The 17,051-nt window shown below is 38.4% G+C and overlaps 1 protein-coding gene across 3 annotated transcripts in view; it reads right to left on the reverse strand.

Moving 5' to 3' along the window:
• Positions 1 to 17,051, reverse strand: part of senp6a (SUMO specific peptidase 6a) — a 34,378-nt gene that overhangs the window by 15,886 nt on the left and 1,441 nt on the right. For 2 of the 3 annotated variants that reach the window (XM_084737290.1, XM_084737289.1), the window contains exons 2-6: positions 10,902 to 10,995; positions 9,260 to 9,323; positions 7,382 to 7,488; positions 5,850 to 6,002; positions 1,863 to 1,933 (exon numbers count right to left, since the gene is read on the reverse strand). In XM_084737290.1, coding sequence (XP_084593416.1) covers positions 1,863 to 1,933; positions 5,850 to 6,002; positions 7,382 to 7,488; positions 9,260 to 9,323; positions 10,902 to 10,995 — 489 coding nt within the window. The remainder of the gene's footprint in view (positions 1 to 1,862; positions 1,934 to 5,849; positions 6,003 to 7,381; positions 7,489 to 9,259; positions 9,324 to 10,901; positions 10,996 to 17,051) is intronic. The other variant, XM_084737292.1, reaches the window with a different exon arrangement.

Below are 17,051 nucleotides of genomic sequence, written 5' to 3' on the forward strand. Positions count from 1 at the left end.
CAATCAAGACAAAATCATGGATTTGTTGATCAAAAGATTATGTTTATGACTGATTAACACAGTAAAATTTACATACAGAAATTTAGAAACACTCTGAGCCTTTACATCTGTTATTTTTTAAGGTCGCGTTTTACATAAACATCCCATCACTTCTTGATCAACATATCTGCTAATACCAATATATCTGTTAGCAAGACTTGACCATTCTTGACTCGGTTTCGCATCATCGAGATCATCATCGATGTTTAGGAAATACACAGGAAGTGGTTTCACAAATGAGAGACAAGTTTGAACATTGCTGGAAACATTTGGGATCATGTAAGTTCACAAACCAGCAAAATATACAACATATGTCTGGTGTTTTTAGACATTTTAATACAGAAATGTTCCATATTATAGCTTTACGTTTTTTAACATACATGACTTCAGTCCCATGTCTCACATCATGCTACTCATGTAACATGACACACTTATTTTAACCCAAATCAAGATCTAAGTAGTTTTGGACATAAATGTTACAAAACTGCTGCCATTTCTCAGTGTTAACCAAGTGTTTGTCACGTGACTTTAAAACAGGGTTAATGCTGCGAAACAGCAGCAGTTTGATAAAACAGAAAAGATTTTCATCAGCTACAGTCATTGAAGACAACAACTCCCATGATCCCACACTACCTCTGATGTCATTAAACTATATCTTTTTGTTTTAATGCAAAAGACCCCCGACAGCAGAGCTTGCATGTTGTACGTTTAGGTAACTTAATGTCACACACTTAAACATCTGGTACGCTTGTCGCTGGTTCTCCTCATCAGTCATATGTGTCATTTTAGGAATCATTAACAATCAGCTTATTCTATCATTTAGGTTTGAGGGCGTGTTGCCCCAAAAAAATCTCAAATAAAAAGCGAAGACAGCATGTGTGTAACTTGAGAGGCACAACCCAGGCCATTATAGCTTTAAAAGCACAAGCTGCTCGAAGTGGAAATGATGCCCTGTTAGCCGACATGAGACCATATTGATTATGAATCTAAACATCTGCATACATTACTGGATTTTAATTATAGGTATTTTGAGCACTGGAGCTTCAACACAACAGCCACACCTTGTTTTAACCTCTTTGAGGCAGCCCAGCCTCCTTTCACTCACATTCTTATCATCTAAAATAAAAAATAAACACAGCAAGTGATGACAAGAAACTGCTTTGGGAAAATGTATTTTTTTTTGCAAAAAATGTTGTCGTTCTGTTTGGAGAGCCTCTACTAGCTGAGCGAGTGATTGGTAAGCTCTCCTCCCTCAGCAGCAGATTAATGTGGGAGGCCTGAGATCTCCTCCTCTGCTGGCAGGAGCAGGGAGGAGGTTCAGCCCAGATCTGCAGCCCTGCAGATGCTGCTGGCTGCCACACACACGCACGCACGCACGCACACACGCACACACGCACGCACGCACGCACGCACACACACACACACGCACGCACACACACACACACACACACACACACACACACCACAGGCACGACCTGCTCACACACACGTTCCACAAATACAGAGATACTCATCAGTGCTCAACCTGCAGACACACGCTTCTCTCACAGATGCTGCATACACACACCGAAGCCACACACACACACACACACACACACACACACACACACACACACACACACACTCAGATATAAACACACACGATCCAGTCGTTTCCTCCCAGCGAGGGGAACACAGTGTGCCCATCCAAATTCAGCACCATGTATCAGCCTGTAAGTCACCAGCAGCCTCTCTTCCTCCTCCTCCTCCTCCTCCTCTTCGTCCTCATCACAAACAGCTTTAAACCCATCCTGTGTGATGTGTTTACTGAGCTGTGACTCTACCTGGGACTTCTGGACAGGTGAGGACGATGCTGTCCACTTCTACAGCTTGTTGTGTGGTGGAGTAGTCACTTCTGCAGGAGAAAAAAAACACAATGTGATCAGTGAAATCTCTGCATAAAACACGTTTTACATTTACATCAGTCAGCAGCTGGAAACAGGTTTACGTCGCACCGACAGTGTTAATATCAAAGGAGCTTTCAATGACTTTCAAGATTTTTAAGACGAAGAAATTTTCAAAATATTTCTTGCCAAGATTTCAAGTAAAAAGCTGCTTAGCCAAAACTCTCAGACAAGACTTTTTGTTTTCAAATTGACAAATTTTCAGGATTGTCAAGGCCTGTCTGAAACCTGCAGCTCATCACAGACCGAAAACCACACCGACTCACTGTGCCAGTCAAAAGTCTGGACACATCGTCTCATTCAAATTTCAATATTTTTCTTCATTTTTATTATTTTTCTACGTTGCAGATTAATACAGGAGACATCAAAGCTATACAGAATTATATAAAGAGCAGAAAATATGAAAACATCACCATTTTCTGACATTTTATAGACCAAACAACTATTGATCGATAAATCGAGAAAATAATTGACTGACAGTTGCAGCCCTCGTAGATACATTTAGTTCCTGTCTTTTTAATGAGGTTAATTGAGAATAAGAAAAATACGTCACTTTAACATGAATCCACAGTCACCTTGTTGTCATGAAATGCAGGGTATGAGGGTTAATGGATTTTGGTGTGAACAGACTCAACAGATCTGTGTCAAAGTTCACTGAACAGATGCACAGACAGATCACAGGCATAAAGCTTCAGATATTTCACCACAGCATGAACAAAACCAGAGCTGAGACCAGCTAATCATCAGCCAGACCGCAGTGATAAGTTGAACGTCTAAACTGCTGAATAACAGACGAGTCGCTGCTGCCTCAACAACAAAGTCAGACTGTTTTATTCACATTTAAAATGTTAGAATGGATAGAAGTGTTTCTCCACAGATGGAAGTCAAAGAGGGAAGGAAACTAGAATGAATGAATCTTGGATAATGAAGAGCGAGTGTTAGCTGCAGCCCAACACAGGATATGAATCAGTTATGAGGTGCTTCAGGATCTGCAGCCGAGCATGACGACCAGCAGTCAGTGTGAATACAACATGAGAAGAAAAAGGTTTTTCATGTTTTCAACACTATTATGGAGCTGAGATCTCCTGTGCTGACATGGAAACAAAGGATTTGAACAGTTCTGTTGAATGAACACAATACAGAATTTTGGGACACAAAAAGTAAAATGTGTACAAAGAGATTCTGTGGACAAAACCAACTGAACTTTTTCTGGTCTTATTCTTAATATATTTTATTTTTGGCTCACTGTTGCTTTGACAAAAAAACATATGGAAATGAATAGGTCTAAAGAGAAAGCGCAAACTTTCAAGGTACCATAACAGATTTTTTGAGCCCAACTCAAATTCTTCACTACAAATCTTTTGTTGAGATAATTTTCTTTTCTTCTTTGGATAAACCTGCACTGCACTGGCATGAACAATGCACAAAATATGACAACAACTCAGTAAATGCTTCAACTTTTCAGACTGAAAAGGATCACAGTGTCTGCAGATAAATGACACTGTTTACCCGGAGCTGAAGGTGGATGTAGCCTGACACACAGTGCGACTAACGTTAGCAGAACTAACAGCAGCAGCTGCTCTGCTTGCAGGTAAACTTCCGTGTCTGTGCTGAATGTGGTCACATGTTGCTCCAGTCGAATGATTATATACCAGTTTATTATGTCACAGCCTACATTTAACCTTATTTTCATTTTCTATATCAAATCGCCATCAAACTGTGCTGGTTCTGTCAGACTTGCTGTCTGATGGGGCCGCAGCCCTGACTAGTGGCGGGCGGCTGCATAACATCTGAGAGACAACAGTTAACTGGAATTGTGCATGAATAAAAGATTGATAAACAGTTTAACTGACTAGTATTTCTGGTGCCGACTAGCAAAGGTGGCAACATTTAATCATATAGTCAAGTAATCAGATCACATTCCCTTGGTGAGATGTCAAGGAACACAGCTTTTTAAAATTTGGAGCGCCATTTAGCAGCAAGCTAGCATGACGTGGTTAGTACCAATGGTCATCTAGTTTCATAAGAACCTAATATTCTCACTTTAAGCTTTACAAGTGATCCTGCTAAAGCCTCTGAAAGATGGACAGACGTAACACTCATAACCCCAGCTTACGCCTGAGGGGATAAAAAATTCTGCATGTAAGCACCTGGTTCTGCTAACACTCTAACAATCAGCATTACTGCGCCCAGAGGTTTTTCTCCGCTTCTTTATCCAGTCAGTTTTTATCTCAGTCATCATGCATAAGCATTTCTACACAAGAAACCTTTCATATCACATATCATGAAAGGAAACCACACACTGACATAAAATATCACAGAATGTCAACAGAGACGCTGCTGAAGCACAAACAAAACCTGAAATTAATGAAAATGTTGGATGCTCTGGGGACACGAACGAAGCGTGAAATGAGATCCAGTCTGTTAAGATTCACTCGGAGTGACGCAGCTGGATCAAAGTCTTACCTTTCCTTCAAATCAAGGCTGCTTGAAGATAAAAATCAAGAGAGGGAAAAAGTCTCACTAATGCAATCAACTTGTCTACTGAAATTCATTTTCTACAGCCCACATTTTAATTAAAGTGATTTTCTTTACGCCAAAACCTCAAATACCAACCAGACTCTCATTTATCAGAGGATGAACGTAACGAACCAGAGTTTAAATGACTTTCATCTACATTAAAGAATATCTTGTGTGCTTGGTCTCATCCGAGTAAAGAAAATACACTTGTTAAACCGCTGAAAGGTGAACAATGTGACTGAGGAGCTAAAAGTCAGATCACTTTCCTTTTTTCAAGAGAAAATGTTCAGTAATTCTGTTCTCAGGAGCAGAGGTTTTCAAACTGTCAAGAGCCTGAAGAGATAACAAGCAAAGATACTGTGGGAGGTGAAAGGAACAGGTGCATGCTGGTGAAAACAGGAAGTTCCTTATTGTGGCTGATTTTGGCCCCCCCTCACCCACACAGTCAGCACACACACAGACCGTGGAGGCAATTAAGGTGCTCGGTAACCCGCCTCTCTTGACTAATAATCCAGTAAATTCTCAACACACGGACAGGAAGCATGTTTTCACATTCAGAGCGACTTCACTGACACTTCCTGAGAATATCATTATCTCCAGTGTCCATTACGACTAATGCTGGCTCCACTCTGGAGGATAATTGGACCGACTCTGTGTCTGATTCGCCCGTCACAACAACCGCAGGGGTGTTCCTGATTTGCACAGATCATCATGAGGACTGAACAGATCATCAGCCAACATGATCTTGTATTGTGAGGGGTTTACAGACAATCTTAATGTTAACGACTGGATCGGAGTCTCTGCGATTTCAAATCCTAAAAATAAAGCTGCAATGATTATTGAATTAACCAAACTATTTTGATAATTTATTAATTTGTTTGAGTAATTTTATAAGAAAAAAAGGCAAAATTCACTGATTTCAGCTTCTTAAATCTGAATATTTTCTGGTGTCTTTGCTCTTTTATGACAGTAAACTAAATATCTTTGAGTTGTGGACAAAACGAGACATTCGAGGACGTCATCTTGGGCTTTAGGAAACACTGATTGAGGTTTTTTTTTTTTTTTTAGCATTTTCTGGCATTTTGTTGACCAAACAACTAACCAATTTATTGAGAAAATAATAAACAGATTAATCCCTGATAATCTGATAAAATAATTTTTAGTTGCAGCCCAAAACATGTGTATATGTCTGATGATCAGGAACATTGCATGCTTACATCCTCCCATTACAGGAAGCACAGTTCTAAAATTTAATAAATGATTCTCCTCCAAATAAGCTTGAGTTGTGTCCCTAAAATAATCAAGAAAATCAGAGATTCTCAAACCTGCGAGTGACGTGTGTCTTACCTTTGGACTGGTTTCCTTATTGCAGAGGGCATCTGTGCGTGCTGAAAGTGTCGCCCTTGTAAAACGATTCCTTGTGAAGGTGCAGGACTGATGATGAAATAGTTGTTTCTGTTGGCGATGGGGGAGGACGTTGCTACGGTGAGAGGGACCTCGCTGCAGGACGGGAGACAAAGTCAAACACTCACTGAGAACTCATGTAAACAAAAAGCTGTTTACAGTCATTTTACACTGTAAATATACTGGAGCCACATCATATTAACACTTTACAGCATACGATAACTTCAGTTAAACATTAACCAGTCACATTTGGTCATTTATCATTTCATTTATTCAGTTTTTACTTTATTACCATATTGATTCAATGCTTACCTTATTAAAGTTTTAAAACATTAATTAATTATATATATATTAATATTATTATACATTATAATATTTAATTATTATTATTATTATTATTATTGTCATAAGAATTATATATTATATAATTCATTATATTGTCATATAAATGAAGTTAATGTATTTGTCTGTTTTAATTATTAAGCGATTATTTTCTTTTTAATGACTTTTAATAATTTAAGCAATTACATGTTTATTAATTAATAATTAATCAATAGTCTAGAAATGGCAGTGATTTTGCCTAATTTGACAAAATTTGTTTTTTTCTGGTGGAGCAGTTTGTTGAAATAGGAAACTTATTAAGGGAAAAAAGAGAAAAGAGTTTAAGTGAGAAAAAAGTTGAGCATTTTGTGTCTTCTAAAGAATAATTGATTAATTGATTGTTTGTCTGTTCAACTATTGGTTTAGGAAAATGCACAAAAGATAGAATCACCATCACTTCTCACATAAAACTGTATGATGGACAGAAAATAAGCTTTTTAAGTGGCAAGAAAAAACAGACGTTTTGTCAAAGATGATTAAATGAGAATTATATTCTTTTATATTTATACAAATACACATTTTATTTATTTCTATTAAATTTTGCCTGTAACAAAAGAAAACAATTTCAAATTCAGATTGAAACAATTTCACATAAAACTTCATGTGAAAATAAAACAAAACAAACAAATAATTATGATTTTTCCATCTTGCACAATCTCAAAAATTGGGCCTGAATCTGTTTTTCACAGTAGATTCATGGTTATTCCATTGTGTGGTGAACACTGTCAGGCAACAAGTGAACTGAAACATGATTCTTCTCACAAAAACATCAATTTGTGAACTAAAAGCAGAACTACAGTCTCACTTTTTCCATATTTCTGACTTGTTCTAAATCACCGCAGTGTTTTCATTCCAAACCACCTGAAAATAATCATATTCCAGACTGCTGGAGCAGAGAAGCAACCCTGCACTTAAAAACCAAACACCAGAAAGCAGCAGCGGAGTTCATATGAACAGGACATATGTATGTACATATATGTATATATATATATATATATATATATATATATATATATATATATATATATATATATATATATATATATGTATACATATATACACACATACACCCACACATATAAAACATACTGTACCTGAGCCTTTTGGGTGCCAGCTTGCTCAGAGGCCTCATGTGATTATTCGGCCGGTTTTCATACGTTCTCACAGGATCAGAGGAAGTGAAGTGCCTAAGAGAGGGCGACTGGAGACGACAGACACACATTAATTTAAAAGGTCATTAGTTAAAGGAAATTAAAATGCTAAAAACACAACACACGCCAGAAGTCACATCTTTTAAAATAGATGACACACAAAGGGACAAACTCACTGATCTTAAGCTCTGCCATGATGGGACAAGTATCATCAGTGTCACCACACACATGGAGACATTTATGGTTAAAACACACCAAGAGTCAAAGCATTTAACATCCAGTTTTACTTTTAAGGTTGTCAAAGAGCAGCTGGCTACATCACTGCAACACAGAAGAAAAAAGTTTCAAAGTGGCCTCCAACAAGTCAGTGACAGGTGAGACTTGGCAGTTAGTGGTGTGTTTAAGGACATAAAACTATCATATCATCAAGTTTTTATTAGTCTTGCAGCCAGACATATCTCCACACTGCTGACTCTGTGTGATAGGACTGACTCCACAACGCTCTGGCTTGTTTGCATTTCCCTAAACCAATCACAATTATCCCGAGTGCCGCTATGCTTAGGATGCAGCGACAGCGCCCCTACAAAACACTGATTCAGTGGAACATTTGCATGCGAGGAGACGAGCCCTGCCAAATAGTTAAATGCCTGCAAAATAACAAAGTCGAAACAGCTACTAGCCTGTTTACTTTAACACGTTAGCGACCAGTTTAGGGCAACTTGACAACAACAAACCTGATCAACATTATGGACCAAACCACTAACGGATTATTAATCGAGTAACCACGAAAATAACAGATTAATCCATGATGAAAATAATCGTTAGTTGCAGCCCTCGGTATTTAATAACAGAATTGTCTGAGGGGTAACAGCCCTGCCGTGAATTTCGATTAAAATACAGAAATATTTCTGTAAACTCGAGCTGGAGTGGTGAAATGTTCCAGACGCCTCACTCATGGTGTCCAATAAACCAACACAAAAATGAAAATTACCACCATTAACCACCATTTTGTGAGGAAACACAATACAAACACTAACAGAAAGTGACAACAGCACATTAATAAAACACTAAGAAAACATAACATTACTATTTTGGAATGTAAAATAGCTAATTTAAACACTCAGCAATGCATCATGGGGATTGTGCAAATGAGAAAACCTCAAAAGCCAGAATCCTATAGGACGCCATGAACGCTGAACAAGTGTTCCAGATGGTGAAAACTGTGAAAACTCTGAATTGTTAAAATCCAAACGATACCCAACCGTAGGTTCAAGTGGAAATTTGACCTCCTGGTGGCGCTAAATAAAAACATCAAGCAATCACACAATAAGTGCCTGAACAAAATGTCACAGGGATTCATTCAGTAGTTGTTGAGATATTTCACATGTCAACATGTCATGAACTGAGCAAAGCTTGTGAAGTTACCAAAACATGTTAATTACCTGCTTAAACTCCCTGTAGTTTCATCTGGTTCTGTCTGTGATAAATCCAATCTAGTGTGAGTGATCTCCTTTACAGAACAATCAAACGCCAACACCTCACAACCACTCATAATCCACCCAGAAGAACGAAAACAATAGCATCATTATCATCATTATTATCAGCAGCAGCAGCAGCAGCAGCAGCGGCCCTCAAGGCGTCCTGTAGCACCCAGCAGCGTTAGCTCATGGACTGCTGGGGTCCTTTGGGTGCCTTTGCTCTGCAGCGCCAGGCGCCAGCTTGGCTATGTGGCAGAGAGCCCGCAGCCTTCTGGGAATCACCAGCAACCACAGGGTGAGAGTCAGAGGATGAGAGGGGAGAGAAGAGAGAGCGGAGGTTTACCTTTTTCTCCTCGGGGGAGGTCGGCGGCTGCCTGTCCATCTCCTCCGTGCTCACCGCGCTCTCACTGGCAGGAAATGAAAAAAACAAAAAAACAAAGATGTTCTGGTCAGACTTGTGTGTGCACGCCACATTAACACATTTCTGCTCAGCATATTTGTTTAATGTGTGTCTGTGTGTATCAGTGTGGATATAAAATGACACAATAAAAAAGGGGACAGAGTGGATTCTGGGGTTTGACCGATATGAGATTTATATTACTGCGACTGTTCGTATTCAACAGTTTTAGTGCTGAATGTGCCAACAGCTCATATTTATCTCAATATTTTACTACCTGCACACTGAAAAACACAACACTGGAGTCTGAACGGTACATTAACCGTGTCCATTTATTTAGTTCTCACAGGGCTGGAGAGATTATTAAAAACACCTCTATCAACAACTCTGAAACTGGAGATAATAATAAAAGCGGGATTTATCACAGAGTTCTTGTATTGACTGCATTCGTTTTAGTTAAGAGGAAATAATAACCTAGAAATTGAGCATATTTTGTGTATATATTTCAGACACCAGTAACACCACAGTGCTACTCAGTGGAAGTGCATTTTACTCAAGTACAATTATGAGACTTTGAGTATTTCAATTTCCTGCTACTTTATCTCAAAAGAACAGAGGATTTGTTATTGTTTCTTTATTCATTCATGCACTTCTTCATCTACAATAAAGCATATTTTGTTAGTTTTTGTACTTGTGAGTCTTTTTGTCTGTTTGACTGTATGAATTATATCTAAAAAATCTTAATGTTCTTTTGCAATTTTCACTTCCCGCAATTTCATTCAATTTCACGCCTAAAAACATTACATGCATCGTTTTTTTGTTTTTTTGTTTTTTTGGGAAAAGCTGCCACAAAATCATGCATTTCAGGCTGCAACAATCCACAAAACAGCCTGCAAAATCCTGGAGGGACTGATTATAAAATAAACAATTAATTAAGAAAATAATTGCCAGATTAATCGATAATGAAAATATTTGTTAGTTGCAGCCCTAAAAAGAAGCATGGAAAGTTTAAACTACAACTAAAAACAATGAGTCAATCAATTTATCCCTCTCCTGACATAATTATTCAACCTTTTTGATGTAATATGTCTTTTCAATCATTAATCAAGCGAAACTTCTCGACATCCTCTGGCTCACATTTAAAGACTTCACCTGTTTAAGTCTTCTAGATAACTGTATGGAGCAAACTGATAAAGAAAATAATCATAAGTTAGTTAGCCCTGCAACCATTAAATGCAGATAAAATGTACAAACATAAATTATTAAAACGGTACAAAGAAATCTGCACTTCACTGCAGGTTTGACTCATTTTTTCCTGATCAATATTTACTATCAGCCATCATATCGGTCCGACCCTAGCAGTTTAGTAAAACGGAGGAGAGGATTTACATGCAGGCGGCACAGATCTGAACTAAAAAGGCCGGAGCGTATATATCATCAGAGACGGGAATAGGCTGCTCATCAGCAGCGGTGTCACTGGGGTCTTTTTCCTGTATGTGTGTGCAGGGAGAGCTGTGTTGGTGGAAATTATTAAGTGATGCAGTGCAGCGCTGGTGTTGCTGAGAACGAGGGCTGGAGAAGTGCTTACTCATGTCTCCTTTCCTCTTCACTGTCACCAGAGAGAGAAAAGCTCCAGTTGTGCTTGTACCCTCCATCTCGCCTGGTCTCTGACCTACCCAGGGCTTGGATTGAATAATAAACCAGACTCACATCAGTGCACGGACACAGGACCAACACACAGCAGCCATCATCAGCTGAAATGACCACTGAGATGAAGCCACATGTCAGGGCTGATCATTTCAACCAGATGATATGAAAGAATGCTAACAATTAGCAATGGGGAACCCTTGGATCCATACTAATTCTGCACATATTCAACTGCAAAAGTTTCATTATTTAAATAAGAAAAATACACTCATGTCACTGCTGTAAAGTTTGATCACAGGGCACATTTTCCCCAGTCACTTTTCGTTATTTTTACAACTTACTTATATCCAATATTGGTTGGATAACACCAGTGTCACTTGGTAAATAAAGATGATTATAAAGACCAAATTTATAATTTGTGACATGAGAGTAGGCATAAAAGTACTGTACATGTCTGAAAGTATCACAGTTTCCTAAACTTCAGAGCAGCTGAAAAAAATTGATGTCTGTGTAAAGATTTTGGGGTGAGTGCCAATGTGAAGACCTTGGTTTCAGGTAAACAAGTTTTTCCAAATGTTAACTTCCCATCAGAGGGTTTGTAATGTGCTGAAAAAGTGAAAACATCCACTCTGTATCACTGAGACGTGTGTTAATAAATGATGTGACACAGTGTGTTGCACAAAAAAAATCCATTAAAAAGGTCCAATCCATGATACAAGAGTTACAATTCCAAATTTTGCGAGATATTGCAATACTGTAAGTATCTCAGCAAATCTTTGCATCTATCACAAAATATAATGTTATGATATTGAATATTTTCTTACACCCTTACATCAACATAGTTTGACTGGTGGTCTCTATAAAAGGTCAATCAGATGACGAAGGAGCAGGGTCTGAAATTAACTCTCATAGCCCAAAATTCAGCACCAGCAAAAACCCCAAACAAGCACACTGGTGTGAAGTGAATTTGATTTGGTTCAATGTGAAGAAGAAGACATCGACGCTGTCAGGGGTCCGATTCACTTCACAGAGGTTTTTGTTCTTTTTGTTCATCAGTTTGTTCAAAAATTCTCTTTTTATTTGTCCTTCTAAAGAGTCTGAAATGACGTTAAGCACAAATTGTGGATTCATTCAAACCTGCTGGTGAATTCATGTGTAGCTGTATTAGGATAATGACCTCTCCCAAGTGTGATAAAATATATTTTATCTTTATATTGTCTTTCAATGCCGAAGAGTAATCACCTCAATCAATTCTGCAGTAAAGTATAATTACGCTGCTTCGGCATCCAAGCCAATCAAACCAGAGGAATAAAGTTAATCTACTTGCAGCAGCTGATTGTGGGTCCATGTGGAGAGAAACTGACCTTCTTTCAGTGTAAACAAGCCCTCAGTACAGACTGGAGGAAAACAGGAAAGTGTCAGAGGTGAGATGGTTCATTCAGAGAGGAGAGGACGGTCAGAAACTGAAGACAAAGTGCTTTTAAGTTATTGTTTCCTGCTATAAAATATATTGATGCATGGTGTATATATCTTGGGTTTTACATAAAAAAAATTAAACATCACACACTGCAAATAAGTGCATTTTATCAAAAGTAAAACAATTTAATTAGACTCATGTTGCAGTTTTATATTATAAAATTGTTTTACAAGATCACAAGTTGCTTACTGTATTTTAGGGCTGTAACTAATAACTAATCTGTCCATTATTTCCTCGATTGATCGATCAGTTGTTTGGTCTATAAAATGTCTCAAATGTCTTGTTCTGCCCCCAACCCATGGGGTAAAGAAACCAAAAAATATTCACATTTAAGAAGCTGGAACGAGAGAATTTTAACTTTATTTTCATTAAAAAAAACAACTCAAACTGATTGCTCGATTACCACAATAATCAGCGATTAATTTAACAATAAATCAGTTGATTAATCATTGCAGCTCTAGCCCTCGTGTATTTGCTGACAGTTTTCATTACAATTACTGGACAACAACTTCTGTGCAACTATGTCCTCAAACCTCCTCAAGCAATTGTTGTGGAATAAAAGAAAGTCAGACAAAAAGTTGCTAACAACACAGACACTCCAACTGTTAAAGATCTTAAACATCTGCTGGGTGTTGTTGCAGTAGTTTTCCCATGATACCCTGGCTTCTTATTTTCTAGTAAAATCAACTGAAATTAGTGATGACAACCCCTAACAACAAAACACAAAGCAGAGGATTAAAATGCAGAAGAGTTTCCTTCTTCACACTCAGGGGAAAAATAACCCAAGTTATTTAATAAATGTACTTTATTCTGGGTCATGTTTTCGCCGCCTCAACAAAACATCGATTTAGTCCTGCTGTTTTAAACACACGAACCCAGTGACCTCACAAACTACACAATCATGTTAATGCATGTTGTCCATCTGGCTGCGAGCCCAGCAGGTAAATATTACCTGAACCTCTGTCGCTCTTACGAGAATCGGTTACTGTCGTTTCATTCACGTGCGGCTAAAATCGAGGGCCTTAAAAGCTGCATCTTTTTCTGTCCCCCTAAACCACATTCAGAGCATCGAGGCCCATTTCCCTCCCGGCCTCTAACATAAAGCTGCTGCCCCCCCGTGCAGCTGCAGACGTGGATTAGAGATGAGACTAGTGGCAGAACAGTCTGAACATTCAGGGGGGAAAAAATGCTGCCTGATTTTAGTGAATTATCCATATCCAGGGCTTTTTAAACGACAAGAAAAATAGTCCTCAAAAGTCAAAACATAATATTAGATTATTATATCATTAGATTATTATCCTGGAGCTCCTCTGCTTCAGTCTTCTCGTTCAATCCTGCGTGAGCCACATTAAACCTGTTCCAATCTCCTCCAGCTAACACACACACACACACACACACACACACACACACACACACACACACACACACACACACACACACACACAGAATCAACCACCGACTCTGCAGATTCATGTTGTGCTCCATTTTCCAGCTTCATAAATCACAACAAATGCCCTGATAATGTTAGTGAGGGGACATTTAAGTCCCTGCTGAGCTTTAGAACACTCATTTATTTTGTCTGTGGACGATGGTACGGTGGATTTCCTGCAAGACAAATCAGTTTTAGGAAGGGCTTCAACTAACGATTATTTTCATTATCGATTAATCTGCCGATTGCTGATTGGATTAGTCTATAAAATGTCAAAGAAAAAATCATGAAAAAGGCTTATTACAAGTTCCCAAAGCCCAAAGTGAAGTATTAAACTGCTTCTTTAGTCCAACTAACAGTCCAAAACCCAAAGACTTTTCATTTCCTATTTAAGAAGCTGAAACCTGCAAATATTTGACATTCATACTTGTAAAACAACTGGAACAACTCATCAACTAATCTTTAACAACAGCTATGATTACACAGACACGATTTATCCAAACAGACTGAAGCGAGTAGCAACAGCACAGCTGAAAGAGCTTTGACTCTCACATGACGCTCACATCCAAACAGCTTGTTTGTCACTCAGAACGGCACTGAAATGTAACTCGTCCCTTCATTACACATGCAGTCAACCCTCCAAAAACACGATTTTTAATGCAGTCCAAAACCTCTTTCATCTAATGTGCAAGCTGCGTTTTGCAACATGAGATAATTTCCTCTACTGTTTATTTTGACGTTTTCCAGAGACACTAACAATGAAAAGCAGTTCAAGTCTAGAGCTTTGTTGCATCGCTCCCTCATTGCTTGTCATCTCTCCACCAACACCACTATCTATCTGATAAAAGCATTAAATGCCCTAAAATTAATCAAATAATAACAAAATTGGTAGGGACCCATGATAAATATCAAGGCCAAAAAATTACTGGATGTTTTTGGCCTATCCAGCTAGCTGATAAATCAGCATTAATAGAGATCAAACAATTTAATTTGACTTGTGGGCAAAAATGCTCTATGAAAACCCAAGTATAATGGTTTATTTTTTTAAGTAAAGTTGATGAGAAAAACTAAATTAACATTTGAAGAGTTAAATCAACCATCTTTGCTCCCTATATCTGAGCCTTTCTTACCTTCAGCTGTGATAAACTTCAGGTTACGTCTTTTTAAAAAACAAAAATGTGAAATTATTGTTTATCATAACGGTATCAGCCATGAGAAGCAGGTAATTATCGTATCGGCTGAAAAGAATCCATGTTGTGGATGCCTAAAAACCTTCACGTATTAAAACAAACCAAACTTTCTACACATGCATGAGCCTGTGAAAGTTCTGTACAACCCAAATATTTATCTGTAATTTGTGACCGACAGCTGTTTGGGAATCTTGGCACTGCTTGCATATCACTTTTGTGAAACATACAAACTTCAGTGACACCTTATCAGGCCCAGTCAGTTTTTGTGAGGATGCTGCAAACAAACCTGATTATTCTGGAAGTCGCAACTCAAAAATGTTGAGAACCGCTGCTGCTAATGAGTATTTGTGGCAGCTGGACGATGTGTGTATGACTGAATCAAAATAAACTAGAGTGTGTGTGTTCACAGTAATGAAGGAACATGTCAGCCAGTGTGACTGTGTGGCTCACTGATGTGTTTTTCATAGGTAGGAATAGCTGGATACGAGGGCTGAGTTTAAAAAAAAAAGTACATGATTAACGTAACTGCTTTGGGATTGGGAATGCTTTGCAATTCTTAATGTAAACATTTATATTTTTAATAATTCACCAGGTTAGAGGTTATTCCTTGTATAATTTACAGCATTAGTTCTCTAAGAATCTCTTTCGTATCAAAGCAAAATTGGTATTTTAACTGACATATCTCTCACTAAATCTACGCTCAATCAAATCAAGAAATCTGAATGGATACTCAGGCCTACTACATACCACTTCATCAAGTAAAGAAATACATAACCCACAACATGACTCAGTTATTCAATACTGCTGCTTCTTTTCATTTAAACCTTTAGCAGCATCTGACCATTCAAAATGAAATTTAAATAAACTGTTTAAATGTATAATTTGCACTTGGCCGTTTTGCTTTTTTCCTCCTTGAACTTAAAATAACTCCACACAGCTGACATGCTGACAGCTCTGCTGGCAGGTCATGTGACACTAACCCATTCACTCCAATAATAACCCATTCACTGCGCTATAAGACACTGTGAGCATCCGACCCGTCCTCATCCCAGCTTGTCGACTATTGATGTTTCTGCGTCACGCTGCTCGGTGTCTCATACTGATGCACTAGGCTGCCTTTAGTGGCTGTATGAAGATGCTGCCAGAAAGCCTCTTTAAACACATGATTTATGTCATGAAATGGTCACAGTTTGGTTTGGTTCAGGCAAAAAAAAACCCTCTTGGGTAGGTTTAGGAAAAGACCATGTTTTTGGTTACTTATGTTACGTAGATTCTGCGATGCCACTGAAGCAACTACCAAGATGAAAGTCACATGACGTACATAACATTATGCACCTTAAAATTTACTTTGAGCCATCCATCCAGTCCACCTCATCTATAAGTGGACTCGCTCACTCTTCATACTACGTTTAAAGCCTGAGCAGCTCATACAGCCGCCGACAGGTTTATACTGAAGACCCCTGAAAAGCTCGGTGAATCTTTTTAAGTTGCTAACCAGTCCTGTGCAAGTCTATATGAGTCACTAAGGGGCGGTCACAAGATGATGGCATTTGTCAGGTTGGGGATGAAAAGAGGCTGGTGACACATGCTACTCATCTGTGCAGGGTTGCAAGGTCTGTTTTTTTTCAGTGGAATCAGGCTCTTTTGAAATGCTGCAACACAATGTTTTGTCTGCTGGCTGTGTGAACCCATTTTGCATGCAAATTACATATAATAATATCAATAAAGACACATTCGTATTTGAAATGAAATCATTTATTTCTACCTAAACACTACCTAACTGACGCTGTTTTCACTGGCTGGTTTTGGGCTGGTTTTGTCACACAGACCTGGCAACCCTGCATCTGTGGTACTCATGACACATTCCTCTGTGATGGTTTAGGCTAATGGATTGTATCGATACCAAGTATTGAATCGGTGCATCCCTAGACATTAATTGACCTCTATGGCACAAAAGACAATGACATATATCAGGCTTTGATACAAACTCTTCTT

Source organism: Lutjanus erythropterus, chromosome 15, assembly GCF_056507025.1.
Source record: "Lutjanus erythropterus isolate fLutEry1 chromosome 15, fLutEry1.hap2, whole genome shotgun sequence".
Taxonomy (NCBI): Eukaryota; Metazoa; Chordata; class Actinopteri; order Lutjaniformes; family Lutjanidae; genus Lutjanus; species Lutjanus erythropterus.